Genomic DNA, 26522 nt, shown 5'->3' with positions numbered 1-26522 from the left:
AATAAATTCTGTTTGCTTGTCTGTCCTGTCGGTGTCACCCACAGTGCTACAGGTTGTGCTGTGACTGTGTACTCAAGGCAAATATCGTGACTGTTAAACACTTTATAACCCTCTAATTCATAGAATCATAGAATGGTTTAAGTTGGAAGGGACCTTCAAGATCATCTAGTTCCAACCCCCCTGCCATGGGCAGGGACACCTCCCACTAGACCAGGTTGCTCAAAGCCCCATCCAACCACCTGGCCTTGAACACTTCCAGGGATGGGGTCTCCACAACTTCCCTGGGCAATTTGTCCAAGTGCCTCACCACCCTCAGAGTGAATTTTTTTTTTCCTGATATCTCATCTAAATCTACCCGCTTCCAGTTTGGAGCCATTCCCCCTTGTCCTATCACTATATGCCCTTGTAAAAAGTCCCTCTCCAGCTGTCTTGTAGGCCCCTTTTAGGTACTGGAAGGCTGCTGTAAGGTCTCCCCGGAGCCTTCTCTTCTCCAGGCTGAACAGCCCCAACTCTCTCAGCCTGTCTTCGTAGGAGAGATGCTCCATTAAGACCTACGAGGTAAAACTGGCTTTCTTTGACTATGTAAAATAAGCACACAGCCCCTCAGTAAGCACCATGCTCAAAAGCTCCACGATCAGCCTCAAAACCCATACTTTGCCAGCGGAGGTTGCTCCTGGGGGGGGTCTCCATTTCCCCCCATGCCCTTCAGGAAGGGCTCCCTGGAGGCCTACTCCCTCCGTGTCCCCGCTGGAGGGGAGAGGCCTGGGGGCGCAGCCGCGGGGTTCGCTGCCTTCGCCTCCGGGGTGCCTGGCAGCGCTCCGAGGTCAGCTCTCCGCAGTCCCCGGCCGCCCTCCCGTCGCCTCCCTCGGCACCAGCTCCTCCTCCGCGCCGGCAGAGGGCGACCCAGCGAAGGCGGGCCGCGCCGCGCAGCCGTGCGCAGGCGAGTGGCGACCATGGCCGTGCTGCTGGAGACCACGCTGGGCGACCTGGTGATCGACCTGTACACGGAGGAGCGGCCCCGCGGTAGGAGCGCGGCGGGACGGGCCCGGGGGAGCCGGGGCGGGCGCGGTTTTGCCCCTTGCGCGGGCGGAAGCTGCGAACCGCGTTTGCCGCGCCCCCCCCCCCAATTCCGCGCCCGGATGGCGGCTGGTCCTGGTGAAAGAAGCACCGGTTTGCGGCCGCCGCTGTGGCGCGGGGTCGGGGGCAGGACGCCCGGCTCGCTTCCCGGCGGCTGCCACGCTTCCGGGGGCTTTGCCGCCGCTCGGGGAGGGAGAAGAGGCCGTTGGGCCTCTCTTCCCCCTCCCCCCCACCCCCCGTCCACTGCGCCGTCCCGGCCGCTGGGCCGGCGGCACCCCTCGCCTCTGGGAGCGAGCCCGGCCCCATCGCTCGGGCTGTCGCGACTTGAGGTTCAGCTGCCGGCAGGGCCTCCTGAGGAACCGGGCTTCCCACGGGTGTTTTCCGCCGGCAGTGCACCGCCTGCCAGCCGCTGGTCGGGCCCGGCGGGTCGGGCCTCAGTCCTGGGGTTGGATCTGCATGAGGGCCGGGCTTCCCTCAGCCGCCCCCGCGGGCGGATTCTGTTTGTGTGTTTGAAATGCTCACAAGCGTCAATTGCTGTATGTTTGGATTTTTTAAAAAAATTATTATTATTATGTGTGTAATCCATATTTATTAAAAAAAAAAGAGAAAATAATGTATTCTAAATCGAAAGGCAACTAATCATCTTTCTCAGGTGTTTGGAAAGAAACTAGGGAGCAGAAATGTGCATTTCTGTATAAGTAGCTGTGTTTAGGGTTCTCTGAGTCACTAGAGAAAGGCTTTAGAAAGGGAGGAAGTGTTACCTCTCCTTAGAGCGTTTCTCACAGCGTTTATAGGTTGAACGCTGGTAACTCCTAACGCGGTCTGCTCCAGAAACACTATTCTAAGCTTTGAACTGGATAACTGTAATGTCTGTACTTATTATATCTGGGGCTTCCTTTAGTAAACGTTGGTACAATTTCTTACAGCTTGCCTGAATTTTCTGAAGCTCTGCAAAGTCAAGTACTACAACTATTGTCTTATTTATAATGTACAGGTGAGTATTTTCAATTCCTTATTTTTTTGTTGGTTTAAATTCACAAACATGACAGCAATATCTTATGTATTCTGCTTTGTGATAGAGGGATTTTATTATACAAACTGGTGACCCCATGGGAACTGGCCGTGGAGGGGAATCCATATTTTGGTAAGTAAAATTTTTGTGCTGCTTAGTTGATAGAGAAGTTGTATAGTGGAATTGGGATTCCAATTGGATTGTCTTCAGCTCTCTTGTGGCAGAATTACTGATGGGAAGTAGAAATGTCAATACATAAATTTCTTTGGTTGTCGTACCTAAATACCTTTTTGATTCCTACACTGCCTTTGGCCGTTCGGACTTTTTGTCTGAACAGTGTTCTATCTTTGACCTTAGAAACGAAGTTACAACTAATAAGTGGTACATAAATTTCTGTTTATCTCAAAGTTAGCAAGTATCTATAGGTTTGGTTTTGCAAGAGAATTATCATAACTAACTGCTATGTAGAAGGTAAAATCATTAAGAGTTTGTTACTACTTTTATTTTTGTAACAAGTGTGGGTTTTTTTTATATTTTTTTTACCTTTTTTTTTACAATTTTCTTTTTTTACTTTTTTTTACATTTTTTTTTTTACTTTTTTTTTACTTTTTTTTTTTTTTACAATTTTTTTTTTTTTTAACAATTGAGCCAGAGGGAAGCATTGAGCTGGCGGGGAGTATAGAGGCTATACTTGATTTCCTCTGTGTGTAAGAAAGCAATCCTGTAGCTCTAAAAAATTTACCTGAGTTCATTTTAGTCATGTTGAATGTGTATTAATAAATCACTTTTCTTCTTTGTTTAAGATGTTTTTAGTGGTCATGCATATAAAAGTTGAAAAAATCATTCAAACAGCTCTGATGGGGGTTAGCGAAGTGCATATGTTCTATATGATAGTTCAGTGTGAACAGAAGCAGTGTTGCTAGACCGATGTTGACTTTTGCAAGTCTGGTCTGTCAGAGCCTCTTAAATACAAAATCTGGAAGACATGGATCACCACTGTGGTGATCCTGGAAGCGGTATAATTGTGTTAAGCAGATGCAAGTCTAGGTAGGTAAACTTCCCAGACCAGAGCTGTCTCTGCACATGGGTAGATCAAGTTTACTTTTATATGCTGCTCTCTTATAAGGATCGGTCTTCTGCATCTCATTGGTATGGCAGATAAGGAATTATAGTCTGACAACAGAGTGGCAGGTTCTGTTCAACTACTAGCTTGAAGAATGGCAATTTGTCTTTTCTACCTGTTTGTTACTGCTGAAATAAACAAAATTGGAGTTTCTGTTCTTGCTACCCAGGAGACTGATGCAGGCAAAGTTTAATTTTAATCCCCTCTTCATAGAGGCTTACACCTGCTTATCAAAATGAATTCAAACACAACACTCTCCTTAAATTTGGGCAAATGTGTGTATTGACCACGCATCTGTCAATTATGGAGTGAGACAAAATGAGTGGTATCAGTGTTAGACTTAAAAAATTAAAGAGTTTAACAATTTACCATATCCTGTGCATCTCAAATTACTGTGTTCATCGTACTGTCTGTACGATGACTAAGTTTACACATAGATTTAGTGGCTTTCCATTTATCTTGGAAGAGAAACTTGGGACATAAATTATTACAGTGTGGATTAACTTATTTTTACGGAACCTAGTTATCAAAATATGTATTTGATTCATGCCTTAGAAAAATGTTGTTTGCTGCATTTAAAAACATACAAATACCCCCCTCCCTGCTGCAAAAAAAAAAGCTTCTGTGAAATGCCTCAGAGAAAAATCTGTTGTTCTCTGTAATATAAAGTGAATTATGTGAGTGTACAGGTCCATAAAAATGTACATGGATGCAATGTAAATTCTGGTTTTATTTTAACGCCAATGAAAAAATTTTTTAAGATGTTCTATTTACTGTTTTACAGCATTTGTTTATCTCGCTTTTTAAAATTCCTTTGCCTTGTAACATATGTGTTATATATATTTGCAGTCAACTGTATGGCGATCAAGCTAGATTTTTTGAGGCAGAAAAAGTGCCGAGAATTAAGCACAAGAAAAAGGGAACCGTGTCAATGGTGAACAATGGTAATGATCAGCATGGATCACAGGTCAGCATACAGTGTTGGAAAGCCTTAGTACATGTCTAAGTAACTAAAATGAAAATTCCTTGAATTCACAAAGAGGCATAATAATGACAGTGTCATCTCAGTAGCATCGTCTTGTAATATGGTGAAAAAGCATACATAGATAAGTATTTTGCATTGTGCTCTGGGTGTCAATGAGAATTTGAGATTTAAGAGAAAGAGATTAAAATGCTCCGATTCAAATCGTGTCCTAGATTAGTTTTATAAATTTTTTTAGCATTCAGTCCTCTTTATTTTTTTCCTTTGTTTATTAATTTCTGTTAATACCTTGGTGGGATTTTGATAATGTATAAAATGGGGAGGAAAAAAATCTTGTAGTTAAATGGAAGTGAAAAGTAAGGAAACTGGGTATTGAAATAATCCTGAAACTATCTGCTTATAATTTCATGTTAGTTTGAAAACTGAAATCATACTACAGTTTCCTCTGTATGGTTACAGAGTGTGTGCATTAATAATATAATGTAAGTTTACAGTTTTATCCCAGTGGTGTTATAAAAGAATTTTTGAAAGCGGTGGTGTTCCCTTTGCTGTTCCCTCTTCACAGAGTTTTTGCTATAGGTATATTTAAAACTCTAATCTCATAGCATGATATTATTTCTGAATTTTTATTTTAGATGCATTGTCACTTTTATATATATTAAAATGCCTCACTTATAATATGCATATGTTTTAATTTTAAAAAATGTTTTTTTTTAATAATCAAAGAGCAATTTAAAAAACCCTACATTTTTATTCCAGCTAGAGCTTGTAATATATGGAGTTAATTTTGCTGCTTCCCTGCAGCATTGTATAAAATTGTTTGGGTGAGGGGTTTAGGAAAAAGAGATGACATTTGTATTTACATTTAAGAATGCAGCCTGCTAGCATATACACAGGCATATGGGAATGAATGCAGTTCCCAGGAGCAGTATTGCAGCTTCTTCCTTGGGAAAGAAAGATTCCAGTCTTAACTGTGTTGCAGAGAATGAAGAGTGAGACGTTACTAGTCAGACTGTAAAGTGTGGATGTAATGGTTGTGTTCTGTTGTTTGTGCATATCTGCTTCTTCCTCCCTTGTTCATTACCAAGTGTCTTCTGCCTTTAATTTGTTACCAAGTGTTCAGTTGGTGTCAATTTTCGTAGTTTCCTATGTGTTGGGGTACATTTCAGTGTTGGGGTACATTTCAGTGTCAGTTCAAGCTGATTGGAGTCAATGCTACTGTGTGCCAGTTCTCTTCTCAGTGCTACTGCATCCTGTTTTTTGGGAGAGAAGGGTTTGTGATACAAGGGAAGGAAGGAAAAAAGGTCTGGATAGAAGCAGGTGAAGGTAGAACTGTGGAAGCTTTTCCCAAAATTGTGAAAATGCACCTGCTGAATGCAGTTTGATGAACAGGTGATTTGAGCTCAGCTTACAGCTCCCTGCCGCCCAGAGGGGTAGCCTTGCTTTTTCTGTCCTCTCACCTTTTCATCAGCTGTGATACCTGTCACAACCTCTGCTGATCTTGCTCAACAAACCTGCCTGGCAGATAACTATCTGCTCTTCCTCTGCTGGTCTGGTTTTCTGCCACATTACTGAGTCAAATCAGTTTACAGAAGGGTCCAATGAGCCAGAGCTGTGAGCTCATGCAGAGGGAGGCTTGCGTGAGAGAGCTGTTCTTCTTCAGGCAGTGGCTGTGAGCTGTAGGTTGGCTCACCATGTTCTCAGGCCTGATGGAAGAAGGCTAATCTTCTCCCGCAGGAGTCAGGAAGAATTTTTTTTCCCCCACTGATTTAGTGAGAGTTGTACTTCTACTAAGGCAAAACTCAAGCCCTGGATTTTTCTGTTTACTGTTACTGGTTTTGTATCTTTTTTAGTTTCTTATTACTACAGGGGAGAACTTGGATTACCTTGATGGTGTGCATACAGTATTTGGAGAAGTGACAGAAGGCATGGATGTATTGAAGACAATTAATGAAACTTTTGTGGATAAGGATTTTATCCCGTATCAAGATATCAGGTGTGACTGCTTTTAACTTCCCTTTTTGAGGAATACATTATAACTAAACAAATTAATCTTTTTTGGAAACTGGCTTAATATTGCAATGTCAGGTGACCTGTACATAGTATCTTAAGTACTCTTTTACTCCAGTATTATTGGTAAAATAAGCAGATACTAAAATAAACAATTACATAAGAAAATGCACAACTATATTGCCTTTACAAAAGCATCAGTACTAGTATTTACAAGCATACAGTATGTTTGTCTGTTTGAGATGTAACCAAGAATCAGCGGCAATGGTTTTCTGTTACTTGGGTAAAGAGAGTTTTATTTGCATGTGACTGATGCAGATCTTGATTTTGTTTTCTATAAGGATAAATCACACAGTAATCTTAGATGATCCGTTTGAAGATCCACCTGGCTTGTCTGTTCCTGATCGCTCACCAGAACCCACTAAGGAGCAGCTAGATGTGAGTGTTTATGATAGCGCCTTGGGGAAAAGTTGGAAGAAATAATGAAATAAATTTATCCCTATTAGTGGCCAGCACAGACTTGATCAAAATAAGAATTCTGTCTTTAAGACTTTGTCTGTCAAATCTATATCCTAAAAGAGCTACACGCTTTTAGCATAGGAGGATAAGAGATGCTCTTGTACTGCACTGGCTTGAGTTCTGATATGTCATATTTGGGGCGATTGCTGTGTTTAATCAAATACAACTGCTTAATCTTTCAAGAAAAGGATAAAAGGGTGACTTGGGTGCTCTCCTTTGTGACTATGGAGTTAGGTTGGAAAGCTGTATTTTGGATTTCTAATTACAGTGTAGATAAGCTGAACATTCAGAATATTCACTTTTGGCATTATTGTTTTTTGTATACTCTGGTAGAAGACAAAATGCAGCTAATTTAAGATTAAAGTGCTTACTGGTGTTTTCCTTTTAAATGTGAAGTTGTGTTTCAGTGGAAGTAATCTTGGTCATTCTTTGAGTTACATCTGCAAGCATGCATACTATTGTGGTGTATTTGTTCAAATAGAAGGAATTTGCTAAAAACATAATTGTAATTATTCATAACTTATAGCATGCAGTTATGGAAGTTGCTATGTGAGATTATCTGCTTGTATGGAAACAGTTGTTTCAAGCAATGAATAAATTGACTAGAGAGAATATTGTATATTTTTAAGATTAATAGATATAATTGCAAGATTAGGTTTTCATAGTACATCTGCACTGTGGTTAATCTTTGATGTACCTTCAGATATGTTAAATGGTATAAGGAGTTCAATAGCTCACTGCCAACGTAAAGATTTGAAAACTTTTACTTAATTTTCTTCCCCTATAGCCTGTCTGAAGAAACACGTTTTGGTGTAGAAATGTCTGCAAGAAGGGCAGCATTGTAGAGATGCTGATGAGGAGAAAAAAAACTAAACCTCAAATCCTGCGTAGATGTAGATGTGTAAAAAATATAATTCTTGTTGTGATATACTATGTTTAATGTTTGAACCTTACTAGACACCACAGATATTTGCAGTGTTCCGTATCTTAATTTCTGGTAGTAACTATCTAGATTAGAAATGAGTTCACGTGTGTGGTGACATGTTGAGTATGAGATGGGAGTATGAAGAATTTAGAGTATCTAACTGAATATGTTTCAGATTTGGCTTGAAAGTTCATACATAGTTCATACTGCCTGAAACACGTGAGGATAACATCTCTCTCTTTTAAATCTACGTGGAAAGAACAGAATGAAAGCCCAGTTTTGCAGAGACAGAGTGCTTAAGCATTCTTCATGTTTTGGAGGGTGAAGGGGGAGGTCATCCAAGTAATATTTGGAAAGTGGAAAAGAATTTTTCGCCATGGCTTGGTAACAAATAACTTTTTCCTTCATTTTTCAGAGTGGCAGAATAGGAGCAGATGAAGAAATTGATGACCTGAAAGGACGGTCTGCAGATGAAATAGAAGAAGTTCAGGCAGAACAAGAAGCAAAAACTCGTGCCATTCTTCTGGAAATGGTGAAGTCTTTCTGTATTTACCTTTTAGATGCTATTGCTCTATGTGTGCATATTATATTAAGTCTAGGAGGATGTGTAGTATTTGTCTTGAAATTGCTTATCTGATAAGAACATCACCAATCTGTGCTATTCAATATCTATGGTACAATCAAAGGGATTGAGTGTGAGCACTGGAGGTAGCTTTCTGATAAAACTGGTGGTGTTTCATTCTTAAAGACAGAATTAAAAGTGGGCCAGTGGATGCTTTATAAGAACTTGCTGGAAATGCATCCAGGTAAAATAACGTACATAATACACTGCTGAATATCTTGGAAAAGGTTTAGCATGTGTGGGAGAAAGCACTGCAAATTTGAGATAATTTCTTCCCAGTATATACAGCAGCATTGAGATTGCATTATTCATATGTGTAATGGATGTCTTCCATCTGTGGCGTTAGTTGAATTTGACATTGGTTAACTTCATGTTCTTGCTCCTTAAATATAATGTTTGGTAACTGCTGGCAGTTGTAAACTCCATATAGTAACAAAAAATTGTGAATGTACTTTGAAGTCTTTTTTTTTTTTCTTTTTCTAAAGAAAAAAAAGTGAAAATGAAAAAGCACACACTGCTGAAGGATGGGTGACTCCCATCACACTTCTTTATAACTACCAAATTCAAATCTATGGTGAATAGTTTGCAGCACAGACTAATACCAGGGTCAGTCCAGATGTAGCCACAGTGTTGCAGAAGATCTGCAGGTGTGGGCTCTTGTTTTGCAGCAACAGTTGGACTAATGACCTGTTTTCTATATAAACTTGATGTTAGCTGAAAAAGGCAAGTGCAGTATGTGAGCCAATGCAGTAATTTTCAGTGAGTATTGCTGGGTAGTATGCAATAAAGATCTATGTTATATAAGCTGAAGAGATGAAAAGCTAAGTGCTCTGCTAGTTTCACTGATTTGAAACCCCCCAGCTATTAATTCCATTGTTCTTTTGTTGAAACAGTAAACTTCTCTGAGAGCATCATCTGCTTAAATTTCTTTTGTATGCTCTTTTGTGGAATCTGCTTCTTAATTGTGTCATTTTGCTTCTTTTTTCTATCAAACTAATGTGCATTACCTTTTTATTAACATATTAAGTAAAAGATAGTGATATTTTGAACAATTTATCTCTAGTCTTTTGTTCAGGTTTTAAAAAGTAGTGCTGCAATTCAGGAGGAGGTGATGAGTATATTTGCATTTTCCTCTGGTACTTAATTTGCTAGGTCCAAGATGGGAATTTTGATATTTCCCCCCCTCAGTTTTGTGTACTGTAAGCAAGTGTTATTTCTTAGTAATCATGAATGCTTCCTCCCTTTCGTCTGTCTGAACAAAGTTGTATAATTGCAACTTCTCATCCTTATCAAGCTATCTTAAATTTAAGCTTATCCTAGCTGTTGCCAGATTTCAAGGAAAGGTGAGTTTATCTTAGGTACAGACAGAGACAAAGGAATGGATCCAGTCTATTTTTGTTTTTATAACAGAGTGGCTCTAAAATAACATTTTCACCTTTTAGAACTGTGTATTTGTTGTGTTATAAACAGGAAAAGCAAGGTAGTATTTGTGACTTTCATGAAATCGCATGGGTGGCATTGCAATAAATAATCATTTTTAGGTGTTATCGAAAACACTTCTTTGATGTTGAGTAGAAAAATATTTCATTAATTTTTTATTTTGTGATAGGAATGTGTCTCAGATCATCCAAAAGATGTGTTGCCAGTGTGCTTGTGGCAATAAAATGTAGAGAGCTTTAGGCAGAAATGATTAAAGTCTTTTTCCTGTATGCCACAGGTGGGAGACTTACCAGATGCAGAGGTCAAGCCACCAGAAAATGTGCTGTTTGTTTGTAAACTGAATCCTGTGACCACAGATGAAGACCTAGAGATAATATTTTCACGATTTGGTCCCATTAAAAGGTAATCGTAAAGTAAAAAAGAAAACCTTCTTTGTTGAAACTGAACTTGATTCCTACCAGTCTGTTTAGGTTTGACTGTTGAGATGCCATACTACTACTTTAGACATTTATCCTGTGGCTGCATGTATTTGGATAGAGAGCACAACAATGGTAATACAAAGTCAGATCTAGCTAGATGAGTATCCTGTCCCAGCAGTGGTTTTAAGTGAAAGCCTAGGGAAGCATAGGAACAAGGAAAGTGTATGATACTCTTCCCAGTCCCCTGCCCTCTCGCTCTGCTCTCCCTGTCAGCATTTTTTTTTTATCTCAGATGCTATGTGAGCTGCATACAGTATCTGGGCTTTTCTTTTCCGTGGGAATATGTATGGTTTGGGATAAAGCGACAAACATTTCTGGCATCTGATATAAGGTGTTCCTCATGCCTGCTGCCTTTTTCATTTTTGAACTTTGCTCTTAGTAATTTCAGTTGATTCCTCCTAGTACTGGCATCAAAAGACACGACGGGCAGTGAAACCTACTTTCCTACACCTCACTATCTTTTTTTCCCTCTCTATCAGTTTGTTCAGTACCTCTTCTGAAGACCTTTCACTTTCAGATGGATTTTCTGAATAATCCGGAGAGGAAGGTTCTGGCACAAGACCTTCTTCCTCGCTGATGACTGCTGCAAAGAATTCATACAGCTTGTTTGAATAGCCTTGTCTTCTTTTTTTTTCTTCCTGTTTTCCTTTGGTGGTGTTTTTTTTTTTTTTTTTTTTTTTTTTTTTGCGTCTTGATCATCTTTTGCTTTGTGTATCCTAATCCTGATTTTTTGCTTCCTCAAGATACGTTGGGGAGCTCTTACCTTATTAAATCTCATGTTAATACTGCATTTCCTGCCCTTGTTGCCTGTCTGACCTCCTTCAACATCCTGTAGTCAGAATTCTCATATCATATACAAGAGTTTGGTAATACTGATGCAATACTGTATTGTTCCTGTTTTGCATCTACTGATTCAATACTTTAGGCTTCTTATTTTGGCTAGTGAACTGCCTGATAGGAAGATGGCTGCTAAAAAGGTGCTTACTAAGAAGAGAAAGTTTTCACATGATGTCTCTAAACTTTCCTTAAAATTACTGAGAAAACTGAAATTTCTTGTCTTGCATTAGTGAAATGCAAGAAGTCAATAACAGTAATGTTGGAAAATAGATTTTGTTTCATTAATCAGAAATTCATCCCTAGTTCTATACTTCATGTGAGTTAAGTGCAATAATTACTCGAGTAATGTCACATGCATTTTTTCTATGCAGACACCTCCAAATCAGTATGGGTCTCAGAATCAAGTGTTCTTATAATACCTTCAGGGGATTTTGTTGTTCTTGTTTTTTTTTTAACTGTTTTTCTTCCTTTTAAGCAGTGCATGCTTATCCTATGTTTTTTGCTCCAACAGCATTGACATTTTAATTTATCAATTTTTCAGCTGTGAAGTGATTCGAGACTGGAAGACTGGTGAATCTCTTTGTTATGCTTTCATTGAGTTTGAAAAGGTATGTTTTTTAGATATACTATATGCCAGTTCTGCTTGTAAAAGTTCATTTTAGATATCTACTTCCATTAAGTAAAATCAATGTATTCTTCAAGTTTGGGGTAGCTAATATTTTTCTCTTACTGACTTAGTTATAGAAGTTATAGGTCCTACATGAAGCAAACGTTTAAGCCTTTCTCTATTCAACCAAGCAATACAAATATGTTCTTAAGTTGTATTGAAACCAGTGGGAGGGGAGCAGGTTCTTTTTCTTTCCCTGAGCATATTAGGACTTTGAAGAGTTAAAGAAGGGAATGCTAGGAGAGAAAGCAGGCATGCTGCATAAAGAGAGGAGAGTGTACGAAAGAAGGTACATTCATGTGTACAGTAGTGTCCTGTATTGGGCTTGTAAATGATGCTTGCTTTATCAGCATGCTGCTCTTACTGTGAAGTTGATAGTAGAAGTTCTCTTGATGGTACATAGCTCCTTGTTTTGTATCTGCTAATCTCTAATCTGTGAGGGGAACACTGGAGAAGTGTTCTCGCTTTTCTTAAGCCTACTTATGTACTTGAAATGGAGCTTTTATTAGTTGTCCTTTTTTTCCTCGTTTTTCTCAATGTACTACGTGTCAAACGTAGCTGGATTGGCAAATTTTTAAAATAGAGAAATGAACTGAAGAAACGGAATTTGAAATGCTTACATTCGGACAAAGCATAACTGTTTCTTTTGAAATGTCACAATGCAAGAATGTGCTTTAGTCAATGTCAGAAAAAAATGTATGCCATTAAGCTGTTGTGAATTTGTGTTTGAGCTTTTCAGTGAACATAGTTATGAAATAATAATGACTTAAAATTTTCTGGAAACATTAATATCAGGAGGAAGACTGTGAGAAAGCCTACTTCAAAATGGACAATGTGCTGATAGATGACAGACGGATACACGTGGATTTTAGCCAGTCTGTTGCAAAGATTAAGTGGAAGGGAAAAGGTAGGTACACTTGTGATTCATTAACCCTCATAACTTAAGCTATGACTTCTAAACTGTAAGTCTTATGTAAAGAGAAGCAATTGTTATGAGCTTAAATCATTTCATCTTCAGGGATATGAATTTTCCTGGTACTATAATCAATAGAGCAACACAGTTGCTGGCTCTTTTCTTCACTTGTTCCATAAGAAAGGGTAGAAGGGTTTACTACTGTTATATTAAGATTGCATTTCCATGGATTACTTTATCAGATACATTTTTGCCACTAAACCACTTGTTCCTCTCAAGCTTTAGGAGTGATGTTTTTTTATATTACTTATTAGCAAAATAATATGGCAGTACATTGTTAATTTCTAGTTTCTTTTCTTTATTCACTGTATGACAGCTGGGTGTATACAAGGAAAAGTCACTATTCAGGCCAGGGATTTCCCCTCTTCACCTCCTGTAGGTCAACCATATGGCACAGCAGGCAGTATGTTATAAAACCCAATTTCAGATGTTTGAGGTTGTTCTGAGATGAAAATGATGGTGGGAGAGGTGGATACAGTGGTTATTTGGTTGTTGGGGATGTGAGGAAAACACTGGACTTGAAGATGTGACTGCATTGCAGCGGTGATGTTCTTGTGTGTCTTCGCCCTCAACTGTTTGCATCTGATTTCTCCGGGTTGGAGACTAGTCATGGACACTGAGGTACTAAAACTTGTCCTGCTGAGATGACTTTGTAATGTATACCATGCTCTGCAGTGCATTGTATGCTAACTGACTACATGGAAAACTTTTATTTATCTGGGTAACTTAGGTCTAAATTGTCCTAAATATTGGAAAGCTAACTGTATTGTCATCTTGTTGTTCATATACAGTACCCAAAAAATGACCTGGGGAAGTACTGTTCTTCCACCTTCAGTAGCTGTTTCTTGGAGCTTGACCCCTACAAATTGATGGGCCCTGACAATACCCAGCCAAGGGTGTCAAGCGAGCTGGCTGATGTTGTTGCGAGGCCGCTCTCCGTAATCTTTGAGAAGTCATGGGGATCAGGGGATGTCCCAGAAGACTGGAAGAAAGCTAATGTCACTGCCATCTACAAGAAGGGCTTAAAGGAGGATCCAGGAAATTATAGGCCCATCAGTCTTACTTCAGTCCTTGGGATAGTTATGGAATGAATCCTCCTGGGGGCTGTCACAAGTCCAATGAAGCGTGTGGTTGGGAAAAGCCAGCATGCATTCACCAAGGGCAAATCGTGCTTGACAAACCTGATCACCTTCTACAACAAAGTAACCTGCTCAGTTGATGAGGGGCAAGCGGTGGACATTGTCTACCTAGATTTGATAGAATCATAGAATGGTTTAGTTTGGAAGGGACCTTTAAGATCATCTAGTTCCAACCCCCTTGTCATAGGCAGGGACACCTCCCACAAGACCAGGTTGCTCAAAGCCCCATCCATCCTGGTCTTGAACACCTCCAGGGATGGGGCATCCACAGCTTCTCTGGGCAGCCTGTTTCAGTGCCTTACCACCCTCAAAGTGAAAAATTTCTTCCTAATATCTAATCTAAATCTCCCCTCTTCCAGTTGAAGCCATTCTCCTTTCACAGAATCACAGAATTATCAGAGTTGGAAGGGACCTCTAGAGATCATCTAGTCCAACTCCCCTGCTAGAGCAGGATCGCCCAGAGCACATTACTCAGGACTGCATCCAGGCGGGTCTTGAAAATCTCCAGGGAAGGGGACTCCACACCCTCCCTGGGCAGCCTGTGCCAGTGCTCTGTCACCCTCACCGTAAAGAAGCGTTTCCGTGTATTTGAACGGAACTTCCTGTGTTCTAACTTGTGCCCATTGCCCCTCGTCCTGTTACTTGGAACCATTGAAAAGAGCCTGGCTCCATCCTCCTTCAACCCACCCTTTAGATACTTGTATGCCATAATAAGGTCTCCCCTCAGCCTTCTCTTCTCCAGGCTAAAGAGTCCCAGCTCTCTCAGCCTTTCCTCATAAGGGAGATGCTCCAAGCCCTTAATCATCTTAGTTGGTCTTCGCTGGATTTGCTCCAGCAGTTCCCTGTCCCTCTTGAACTGGGGAGCCCAAAATTGGGCACAGTATTCCAGTTGTGGCCTCACCAGTGCAGAGTAGAGGGGGAGAATGACCTCCCTCGACCTACTGGCCACACTCTTCCCTATGCAGCCCAGGATTCCATTGGCCTTTTTGGCGACAAGGGCACATTGCTGGGCCATGGATAATTTACTGTCAACCACAACCCCCAGATCCTTCTCCTCCAAGCTACTTCCCAGCAGGTCCGCCCCTAACCTGTACTGGTGCCTAGCATTCTTCCTTTGTCCTATCATTTCTCCAAGGCTTTCCCCACAGCCTCCTCCTAGAAAAACTGGAATGTTACGGTCCAGACAAGTGGTCTGTGCAGTGAGTGGGGAACTGGCTAACAGATTGCACCCAGCGGGTGGTGGTAAATAGCTCCTTTTCAAATGGGCAACCTGTCACAAGTGGGGTCCCCTAGGGATCGATACTGGGCCAAACACTATTTAATATCTTCATAAGTGATCTGGATGACAGGATTAAGTGTACCCTAACAAAGTTTGCTGATAACACCAAACTGAGTGGGGAAATGGAAGCTTTGGAAGGGAGAGCCACCCTGCAGGAAGACCTGGATAGGCTGGAAGAGTGGGCTAACAAGAACCTTACGAAGTTCAGCAAGGACAAATGTAAGGTCTGGCATCTCGGAAAACAATCCAGAAGTGCAGCACAGGCTGGGATCTACCTGACTCGGGAGCAGCTCTGTGGAAAGGGACATTGGGGTACAGGTGGACAAGCAGGTCAGTGTAAAAGTGAACAGTATGCTGCAGCGGCAAAGAAAGCCAACAGGATTCCAGGTTGCATCTACAAGGGTATCACCAGCAGAGATAAAGAAGTCATTGTCCCACTCAGAGCTTTTCAACACCTGTAATACTGGTAAAGGGTGGCTACAAAGAAGATGAAGACTCCCTTTTTGCAAGGAGTCATATGGAAAAGGTGAGGGGTAACAGGTACAAGTTACTCCAGGGGAGATTCCAATTGGACATAAGAGAAAACTTTTTCACAATGAAAACAATCAGCCACTGGAATAATCTCCCCAGGGAAGTTGTGGATTCCCCAACATTGGTCACTTTTAAGATTCAGCTGGACAGGGTGCTGGGCCATCTTGACTAGACTGTGCTTTTGCCAAGAAAGATTGGACCAGATGATTCTTGAGGTCCCTTCCAACCTGGTATTCTATGATTCTGTCCTAGCCTGTTAATATTGCAGTTTTAAGTATTACCGTGAGATGGCAGCACATTGCTGTAGAATAGTTTATTAATCTGTGAGCTGGTACTTTCACGTGAATGGATGGAAAATGAAATCTGACATGCCTCTCTTTAATTCAAGATATGACAATTTTTATTCTAGTTTCCCATTTGAATTCTTAAGCAGTAGCAGTCTCGGAGGTTTCCGTTTGTGCAGCCCAGAGCAAAAAGTCACTTAATAATGAGAATATTCTGTAGGCTTTCATGGTAACAGAACTTAGGACGTAGGACCTGTAATCAAAGTGGGACTGAACCAGTTGCTAAATCCTGCTTTGTGATAGTGTTCATGTGTTGTCTCTACTGGACATGAGTGAGGAGAAAGCCATATGTTGTTTAATGGGATCTGCAAGCAAGAGAAGAATAGAAAATCACAACCTATCCTACTCTTTTCTACTCTGTTACCCAGATGCCAATGTTGTTTCTGAAACTGTATCCTGCTGTGAATCTCTGTGTGGTTATGAAGAGCCCTTACATTCATAAGCAGGACTTAGTGATAGGTGTGGGTCTTGGTTGTTTTTTCAGTTGGAGTGAATTGAATATATTTTTCTGTGGACAGGTGGGCGGTATACCAAGGATGATTTCAAAGAATATGAAAAGGAACGTGACAGACCTTCAAAACTTGCTCTGAAAGAGAAGGTAAAACCAAAGCAGGAGTATCCTTTTCTGGTCAAAGGTATTTTTTGAACTAAGCACAGTTCATGAAAACAGGCTGCAAAAAACTTCTTAAAGCTTGCCAAATGGATATTTTGCTGATGCTTCCTATAACCATTTGGTATTTGAGATGGAATTAAGCATTTTTTATTTTTCATTTGATGACTTTGATGAATTTGGTCAAATCAGAATGTGCTGTTTCACTTCCACGTTATGTGCAGGTAAATAATGTTCCCAGTCTAGAGCCCTGGAATGATGTATGGCATAATAGAGTTTTAAGTAGTTTCACAGGGGACTTGCTGCATCCGAAGCAAGACCATAGTAGTAACTAATCATGCTCTGCAATTATACTTTGCTTGTGGTGAGCATGAGAGAAGAGAAGACTGTAGTTTGTTCATATATCCACAGGTAGAAAAAAAGGAGAATTGGGACGTGGCTGTACTGTTTGACAGGACAGCATTCAGTCACTTTAGCACAGCTGATTTTTTTTCAATGTGTATGATCCTGTTCTGACTGAAATACATTGTAAGTGTTGATAAAACATGGTCTGGTAAACAGGGATTTTTTTGCTTCGTGAGCTTTTGTGTTCTGCTATGTATTAAGTAACAGATCTGTCCTTAACCAACACTGTCAGTGCCAAGTATGACCTGGTGCTGGATGAGGATATAGAAGAATCTCAAACAAGTCAGTCGCACTTGGCTAAAAAGCAAAAGAAGAAAAAGCACCACCACTCTGACGATGAAGAGGATGACAAGAGGACCAGAAAATCTAAAGTACTTGTCTCTTCATGCATTAACTTTATACATGTTTATTGTTCCTCTAATAGGAAAAAAAAAAGTCTGATATTGAACTGAGGACATGGTGTGCAAAGTCCTGTAAAATACAGCGGTTGTAAATGTACAGAAGGTTGATGTTAGTATCTGATTATGAAAGAGGCTTTCCAAATCTTCCTGGACTCTTGAAGCTTGGCATGTCTGAATGGCTTTTTGCCAAAACATCCTGAAGAGGCAATGTAGCCTCTCATAAAGTAGATCTTCAGCACTTTGAACCTGTTGTTCACGTATTCTCAGTCATAAATTAGTAGTTAATCATATTTCATGAATGCAAACTATTTCTCATTTTCTTGCCAGACCAGCATGTGTTGTTTTTTTCCCATATGGAATCAGAAACACCATCTATTTGCATTATCTTTTTTTATTTTTCCTTAACTGTTTTGGAAGCATTTGTGTAAAATCTGTATGCAGGTTTGCTTGCATCTGTATTGTGCAAGCATATGATGCTGTAAGACTCGGGCTGTGGAGATCATCAGAACACAGTAGTTCTGTCTTTTATTAGTTCCACTGCAGCCTGTCATGTCAGCACTTTGGATAGTCAAGATGTTGATGTTTCATGGAAACAATGTCTGCAATGATAAAGTGGAGGGTTAACCACCGTTGAAGTGTGAGCATTAGGGAGAATTGAGCTCAGCTGAAAAACAAAAAAACCAAACCCCAATATTTTAACAACGCAAGCTTTATGAATGAGAACAAAGCTGTCTTCTAGCAGCTTTGCAGCATGTGATAAGGTTCTGGCCGCATTAAATAAAGCCATTGTCCTGGCGTGAGTTTTGAGTACTGCTTTAAGTTCTGTGTACAAACAGCATACATGATTCTGGTGTTCAATTGCATCACTTCTTGCTGTGATGCTCAAAATAACTTTTCTCATGAATGTTAGCAATTAAATATTTTCAGCGCTGCCGGTGAGTGCTATTGCTCATTCATCGTACAAGTCTTTTTGTCACTATTTGTATACTAATTCAGTCGTGATCTTTTGGATGGAGAGGAGGGACCTGTTCAGATAATTAAAGTCTTGATCAGAGCATATACATACAAGAGTAATGTTGGTTTAGACTTCCTCCTATCTCTTTGGCTGATTGACATTGTTGTTTTAACGTTCTTGAACCAGATATTTCTGGAAGTAATCTTTGTTCTTGGTGGTTCAGAAATTACGTGTCTGGAACTGGCTGGTCATGTGTTATCAGCCAAGAACATTTTAAAATCATTCAGATGTCTCTACCCCTACAGGTGGTACAACGAGTACTGGCGGCAATAGACTGTTAACCTCTGTATGTTATAATTGTTACAAGGGGGCTGCGAGGCCCATTAACAGGAGTTAAAAATTTGAAGACAGTGATTCCTGGTGCTGTTTCCAGCTTCTGGAAAAGACTATTTTCTAGTGCTTTACTGTGTGATCTCTTCCATGTCTCTACATCTTTTTGTGATTTAGTCCCCAGCTCCTACTGTGGTTTGTTCATGTAGCGTACTGCTGCTGTATTCCGGTATCTTCTTCTTTCCCACTGCCTTCCTCTCTGTTGCCCACCTTTATCCATTTTGGTGTAAATAGCTTAGCCTTCTTATGCCCCAAATCACAGGTGGAGGCTTACTTCTATTCTCTGATGGCAAGCAATGTAGTTCCCTCTTGGAGCTGTGAAAATGAATTTCTGGGAAGAATTTTTCTCTGTGTCTGCACTTGAATATTCTTGTTAGTGTGTACTGTATAGCGTGCACATACTAAGCAGTATGTTCTCAGTCTGATTTAGAGATTCAGTAAGTATCTGGGCATGGCCCTTTCCAGGTGAAATCTGTGGGCACTTTAGCTGAGAAATCCCATTTACCGTATACAAAATGTAATTTTAAAAAAAAAAAAAAAAAAAAGATTATTTTTTAGATTTATAATTTGGGCATAATCAGGGGAACTCATACAAGAACAGGGAAAGGAGGCGTGTTTGTGAGGCAGAGTATGTTCCGTGTGAATACCAAGGCCAGCACAAAGCATCACAGTGTGGAAATTTTTGATGAATGGTAGCGTTTTTAGTATAGCCAAACAAAGCATTTTCCCTTAACCCTATTTTGGAACTATTAGAATATATTTGAGGTAAGAACTTTAAAACAAAACAACAGCAGACCTTCCACAACTAGTTGGCTAATGACCACAATAGCCATGCTTTGTACATAAAGTTCCACCCTGAGCCCCTAGTGTGGCAGAGATTTTGATTAACAGAGAACAGGGTCTTATAATGGGAACTTCTGGCAACTGAAACTGCAGTTTGTGCTACCAGCTCCAGCTATGACTGAGGAGGTTTTATTTTCTGAATAGTTTCCATGATGTTGAGTTGTTTTTCTGTTCTCTTGCTATTATTTTTTTTAGTGTATTTTGACTTATCCTTTTCTTGTCTGACACCCGTTTCCTGAATCTTCAGCCTCTGTGTTGACATTTTAAGAATATATTTTTGAATCTTGTGCTGTTTGACTTGATTCCAGAGGGTAGATGATGTAGGGTGTTGTGGCTTGCCTTTAGTAGGTAACAGGATGTGGGTCTGGAGCAGGAGACTGACATGGGGGTTTGTGAATAGGATTTGGTAGAGGTTTTTTTGAATACAGGTCATGCTTCTGCTAGAGATCTATGTTATGACTTTGTTCTCTTTCCAGTTTTCTCTGTGTTTTTTGGTTCCTTGGATTTTTTTTTTTTTTTTTTTTTTTTTTTTTTTTAAGATGACTGAATCTGTGGAGGAGTGTAGCCTATCCAATAGATTTTTGTGAGACATAGGGGCTTTCTGACTTTCAGGTTTCTGTAGCACATGGTTTTGGCAGAGATACTGATTTTTCTGGTTTTAATTTCCTGCTCTTACTGCTTATTGGACACTGTTCTCTTTACATTCAGGGTCAAGTTTGATCAAAATCTCCCTCCTGAAAAAGCAGTCTCTATTTGTGTGCTCCTTTTAACCTTTAACTAATGTGCTTAATTTACCTAGAGGTGGCATATTTATGCTACTTTTGTGGTGATGGTATTTCTAGCTGATTTACCTGCAAGTGCTGTTTGGCAAGTTACTACTTTTGGCGAAGCAAGCCATGAACTTCCAGAGAGGTGTCTTTCCCTCTTTTCATATTTCCTTCCTCATGCGTGTTCACGAACACAATGCTGGATTAAGAATTGGGGTGATCATCACTTATTGATTGATGAGAGACTGTGATCCTGGGTTGCGAAATCTGGATTTCAGCAGTAAGAGAGACACTGTTTTTCTTCTTCCAATGGGAAAACAACATGTTTATGACTTGGATAAGGCATAAAAGATTTGTTTTCAAAATACCGTTATTTTTAGCAACTTAAGAGTGTTTAAAAAAATTGACCTTTCTCTGCGCCAAAGGCTTTAAAAAGGTAAAATCTTATTTAAGGGGAAATGTAACTGATTTTGGGGGGGGAATTAAGATGCAATTCATTCTATTAATTCAAATTACTACCTTTTTTTTTTTTTTTCTTTACACTGTGATCATATTAGCTACTGTGAGGACCTTTTTGTGGCACTTTCAGGCTTGCCCTATACCTTAAATGCTTCTGTGAAGGTCATTGTGCTTAGCTGGCTCCATTCTCATGTAACTTCTTTTAATCCTTTCAGCAAATTGCCCTTTTCTGTGGTATTCAACGTGGGCTATTTGCCTTTACTTTCAAGTCTTCACTAACCTGTTCCCTACCTTGACTTGGCCGGTAGCCTGTCTCCAGTGCTGCCTTGCTAGATTTCTCAGCTGAGTGCTGTTCTGCTTTCCTCCTGTTTCTCCTGTCTGCTGGGAGGAAGCTTCAGCAACAAAACAGCTAGAAGGCAGCAGTGCACCAAGCCCACCATTTGTTTTTCTGGCCAATATTTTTGTCCTGTTCCTCTCTACTTCACCACCAGTGTGTCCATCTTCTGATGTTTACTCGGGCCCTGCCACAAAGGGGCTTGGAACCTGTCGTCTCCTTCAAACGTACAGAGACTGAGGCTTTTGGGTGCAAGAGTAGTATGGCTGTGCATCATTCTGAAGATGAAAAGACAAAGCTCTTAAATATCTGGAAACACCTCTCCTTTTTGGTCGATTCAGATTGGAATAAGCATTTGGCTTTCAGTGAGATTACTGTACACAGCAGTAGCAGAAACTTTTGGTTATGTAGATAAAGATCAAATCTGTGATTACTGATATATGTGTTGATCCAGGGGGTTTATGTTGCTTATTCTAACTCCAGTATTTCAGCATTATCTGCATAATTCTAAAGGTGGTGTTTGCTCTGGGAACCGTCCTAATCACTGCCTTTCTAGATAAAAACTCTGCGAGTTTTTTCACGACTCTTTTAAATAGAGTTTACTTGTTTGTACATGCAGTATGGGTTTTAGCCATGCAATTGTGAATGCTACTGTCAGGAGTACATATTTAGGAAAATGAAAATCGTATCTGAAATGAATAATTTAATGCAGACATTTTTCATAGTTCATAATGATCTGTGTTTACCAGTGTTGTTATTAAAATACTGTAAAAAGGTATCTGTCTACTAGAGCATGTAGTGATACTAAGCATTCAGGTGATCATATCTTCAACACAAAAGTGCCTTTCACTTACTATTAAGAAAGTTGTATATGTATCTTTCTGCAGGACTCTGAAGCTCCCTCTTGTTTGCTTGTATAGCTTAGTTGAATAATAAGAACAAAAAAATGTCAAAACTCAGTGTTGTGTGTTAAGAAAATTTTAGCAAGATTATGCTGAGCCATAGATGTTTCACCATTTGAGAATGAAACCATCTTTCCTTCATTTACTAATATGCTGTCTCAGTGGCTTCGTGCTATCTGTCTAGTGAAACAAGTAAAGCAGGTGTGTTCCACTGACAGCAATTCCTCCTTTGTTACACAAACCTCATTTCTGTCCAGAGCAAATCCGTTGTGTGCGCTGCGTCACTCAGTCAGCATTCTTGGTGACGATATGCAGAAAGCCAGGGAAATTCAAAATTTCCTCATTTTTGGCTACATGAATTTGCAGCATTTTTCTTAGAGTTTTTTGTGTGTGTGTGCTCAGACACCATTACCACTTGTAGTACATACTGTTGGTCTCTCCTTTTGAGGCCATTTTAAATTAGACAGACTTGTACCCCTTAGGAGTTCACTAGGTCTGTGTATGAGTGTATCTTTGTGTGTTTTCCATATGGGTCATACCCATCAGCCTGCAAAATACAACTGATTTTTCATTACTTTGTTATTATTTGACTGTACATTTAAAAGGATCAGAGTCTTCATACTGCCTTTACTTGTGGACTGTTAGCTTCAAGGAAGTCAAGTAGCTTGCATGTGTCTGTGTAGTTTTGGTCTTTGTAACAGTGTCGCTCATTTTTCCGAAGCTGAGAATTTAGGCCATTAAGGATTATTATAGGCAGGTCTTAAAAAGTGTTCTGCATCTTCATGGCACTGGAATCCTGTGAGGCTTGACCCAAAACCTATGATCACAATACTTTCATTGCTTAGATAAGAGATCAGAATCACATCTAACTTAGAAGCTTGTGTGATGCTTATGAAGAGTTTGATAATCTCCATCTGAGTTGAGTCCCTGATAGAACCAGTTTTTGCGAAAGCTCCTTAGGAAATACAAGCAGCAGCATGCCTGGCAGCCATGCTTTTTTCCATAAATGCTGACAAAACCTGTAGACTTACCTTCTTCATATAGTTGCAGTGAGTTTTTTTATGTGTTACCTTCTTCAAATCATCACAAATGTGAATCTATTTCAGGTAATACCAGCCTTAGCTAAGGAACCAACGATGCTTGACTCTTTTCTAGTTCTTTTTTATGCCTTTGTATATTTTCCCCTTTTTTCTGTAACTGCATATCTGTCCAATTCCTTTAACAGGATTCTGATCGAAAACATGAAGGAGAACGCTGTAGAGAGAAGGTAAAGAGTGAGAAGAAAGATAGGCATCGGAGTCGCAGCCGATCTCAAGAGAGAGACTACACTTACAGCAAACAAAAAGACAAATACAAAGAGGACTTCCGAATAAGAGACTGGGATAAAAAAGCAGACAGAAGCAGAAGTCCTAAGAAATCAAAAGACAAAGAGAGATCCAAGTACAGATGAAGGACAAGGAAGAAGAGAGAGCGGGGAACTAGAATATGTTTTCTTCCAGCATTTCCAACATTCTCTCAAATGGATGTGCAGTTACTGGATAAAAGTAGTTGCCTTCTGTTGGCAGCTTGGCCGTATAATTCTATGAATGCTCAGCGTATGACTGTTGGAGTAAGCCTTGATTCCAAAAAGGTTGTTTCAATAAAATATTTCACATTAGTGAAATGGTTTGAGTCTCCAATAAGGAATGATGTCTAAAGCTTTTTGGAAACATAAGCGTCCACCAATAAGTGAATTGCCCTTCTCCGCTGTGAAGAGATTTGCAGGACATACCTCCTTTCTACAAGGAGGTTGTAGTTATCTTTCAGCATTTTCAGAAGCTTTGGCAATGAGTGTGATAGAAGACCTGGGGAGACACAAATGTTTTGTGCACACTCATTCCAGAGAGCGGGCAGATACCATTTGTATATGAATACTCAAAACTCAATTTCCTTTCTTTAAAATTAAGTGCTTCTGATTGGCTTAGTCCTGGCAGTTGTTTGCTGACGCCACTGTGCAGCAGTGGTTAAAGGCACTGAAGTTACTGCTGTGCTGCTTGCAAGGGTGATGAAAGTGCTGCACCATACTAAATCAATTGTGCTTACTTGCTCACTTATTTACACAGATCACTTGGCTGTGTGGCATTGCTGGAAGATATCTCTCAAAACTGAGATTCAGTTGATACTTGGCCCATCTGTAGTCTGTTAAAGATCTGGCCTCTGTCGTGTCAGGGCGATCCAGCTGTGATGATGTCAGGCAGGTTATGTTGGGTGGGTGAGAAAGAAGAAAATAGTCATAACCAGAATTAGCAGAAAACCAGAATTTGTAACTTGCATTTGTATTTGCCAAAGCCTAGGTGGGGTTAATTTTCAGGTTTGTGGCAGAGGTTAATAACTCTTCATCTGCAGAGGAATGTAGGTGGTGTTACCAGAGCCTGGGTCCTAGTGAAAGTTGGCAGGCTCTTAAAGGTCTGGCTTGCTCTGATAAACAAGACCTTGCCATTTCAACAGTGTTAGCCAGTATGTGTACATTGTAAGAACGTGGATGTCCTCCTCTTACACTCCAGAGGAGGAGAGATCTTGCATTGTTTAGAGGGAAGGGGGAGACATGGGGAACAGTATTTGTCTTTCCTTCCCCTCCATAGAATGTGTGATGGCTTGGAGGAGGCAGTCTGCTTTGATGAATAAATTTAACTTTTTTCTTTTACGCTTGTGTTTTTTCTGTAATATTTGCTGTAGTGTCTGATTGTTATATGTAATAAGGTTTTATAGCTTGATACCCCTCATTGAATCATGATTTGCAGGACAAAGACTAAATCTAAAATTCAAGGCAGCCAAGAAGAGTTGCTGCCAACTACTGTGTCCTGAAGGGCCAGTAGCTGTGCCTGGCTGGAGCATTTGGAGGGACTGCATGCAGAAAGTGAACTTCTGATAAGGTACTTCTACAGGAAGGCTGGTACAAAAGGAACGAAAGCAGCTGTTTAACCCATGGCAGAAAATTCTGACTCGCCAGGCCAGATGCCTAGGGTAGCCAGACCCGAGCTGATGGAGGATGGGGAGGGTATTGGATCCAGGAATGTGCCTTCGAGAGGCATCTACCCTGTCTTGGATTTGTTAAAGATTAAGTGTATTTGGCCAAGAAGCTGCCTTTTGCTGAATCTCTTCTTTCTGATTTCTGCGTACTTCAAAGCCTGGAACTAGAAATGCAGGGTTTCTGTAACTGTCTCCTGACAAAACATATCTAAGCCACTGGGGGACTTGCAGGGGCCCGTGCAGGCTGTGCAGGGTCTGAGCAGGAGTGCAGGACCCAGTCCTAGAGGAGCAATAAATGGGAAGCCTGCGCTTGGGAGGCTGTTTGGGGGCCTGGGGCTGAGCACTGCTCGCTGTTCCTGTTAGTTTCTGCCTTCGGTCTGGGCATAAGAAGACTTCCAAAGAACTGTACTATTCCAGGATATGATGCATTTGGGGTAGTGCTGCTGAGGCAGTAGGTTTTCTCTAGCTCTTCCTGCTTTTAGACTGCTTTGTTAAAGAGACAAGGTTTGCATTGTCGTACTGTCTTCAGTTCTTTCCCACAGCATGTTTTTAACATGCAAAAAAACACTGGCCAAATTTGACAAGGATGTGAAGATGGTAAAGCAATTGAGTTCTTGCTGCCTTTTAGGCAATGGCAATCATAAAAAGAGGCAAAAAAAAAAGCTTCCACTCTTAAGAGAAGCTGGATTCTTGCTGAGCACCAGAGATTCTCTTATGGGAGAGGTGACAAGAGCGACTTAACAGCATGAAGAGTTTGAGCAGGCGTTCCTAGGCTTCAGCTAGCCCCCCGACCACCTGTGGGACTTGCAGAACTTCTTGTTTAGAAAAGAACACCCTATTTCAGGGGAATGTTTTCACTTCTCTGCAGCAGAAATGGCTTTATTTTTTCTTGTAACAGGTAAATGCCTAAGAACCAACAGTTTATATGAGTTGTATATGGAAGTAAATGGTCAATTTGCATTGGTGGCCGAAGAATCTTCAGAATAACAGGTTAAAAAATAAATACACCCAAAAGGTGTATGCCTTAGGGCTTTAAAAAATATACCCAGTATCTTCAGATTGACAAAATTACCTCTTTATATTTTTAAGATGAAACTTTCAAATGTGGATGTTTCCAAAATGTGGTGACAGCATAAAAGCTCTCTATTTGAAGGCAAGTACTTAATTTTAGGTACTGCTAAATAAGACTGCATTTCTAGGCTACCCTGCTAACACTGTGGAGGGGTCACAGTTCACCTGGTACACATTTGGATGGCCGAGCACTCTGAGTTGGATGGGATTTACTGCTACGGTCATCGGAAGTTATGGTTGTGTACATGTGGTTCTTTTGGAAATGACACGAATGAGAGGTATGGTCAGCTGAAACCACAAACATTTCCTGCTGTTCCTGTCCTGCCAGAGGTGTTGGAGCGGGCAGGACTTCTATTATCCGGGATTTGGAAGAGTTGACTTGTCTTATTCTAATGAAAGTTCACACTTCCCTGTCCT

General features: G+C 40.4%; 1 protein-coding gene across 1 annotated transcript; it reads left to right on the top strand.

Moving 5' to 3' along the window:
- The first annotated feature begins 912 nt into the window (after nt 1–912).
- PPIL4 (peptidylprolyl isomerase like 4) lies at nt 913–24695 on the top strand. Its single transcript, XM_082480445.1, has 13 exons — nt 913–1023; nt 2004–2071; nt 2157–2221; nt 4062–4179; nt 6048–6190; nt 6546–6642; nt 8064–8180; nt 9988–10112; nt 11568–11634; nt 12489–12600; nt 16478–16574; nt 17207–17345; nt 23251–24695. The coding sequence occupies exons 1-13, from the start codon at nt 954–956 to the stop codon at nt 23473–23475; spliced, it is 1443 nt and encodes a 480-aa protein (XP_082336571.1). The 5' UTR covers nt 913–953; the 3' UTR covers nt 23476–24695.
- Nucleotides 24696–26522: the final 1827 nt, after the last annotated feature.

Source organism: Vanellus vanellus, assembly GCF_965231255.1.
Source record: "Vanellus vanellus genome assembly, chromosome: 3".
Lineage (NCBI taxonomy): Eukaryota > Metazoa > Chordata > Aves > Charadriiformes > Charadriidae > Vanellus > Vanellus vanellus.
This window is presented reverse-complemented; position numbering and strand designations above follow the sequence as displayed.

Bases quoted from the DNA above. Each gene is read 5' to 3' on its own strand.
- PPIL4 (XM_082480445.1), top strand. From the start codon at position 954: ATGGCCGTGCTGCTGGAGACCACGCTGGGCGACCTGGTGATCGACCTG. The intron at 2,072-2,156 runs GTGAGTATTTTC...GCTTTGTGATAG, and splicing joins GTCTTATTTATAATGTACAG to AGGGATTTTATTATACAAAC. The intron at 6,191-6,545 runs GTGTGACTGCTT...GTTTTCTATAAG, and splicing joins ATCCCGTATCAAGATATCAG to GATAAATCACACAGTAATCT.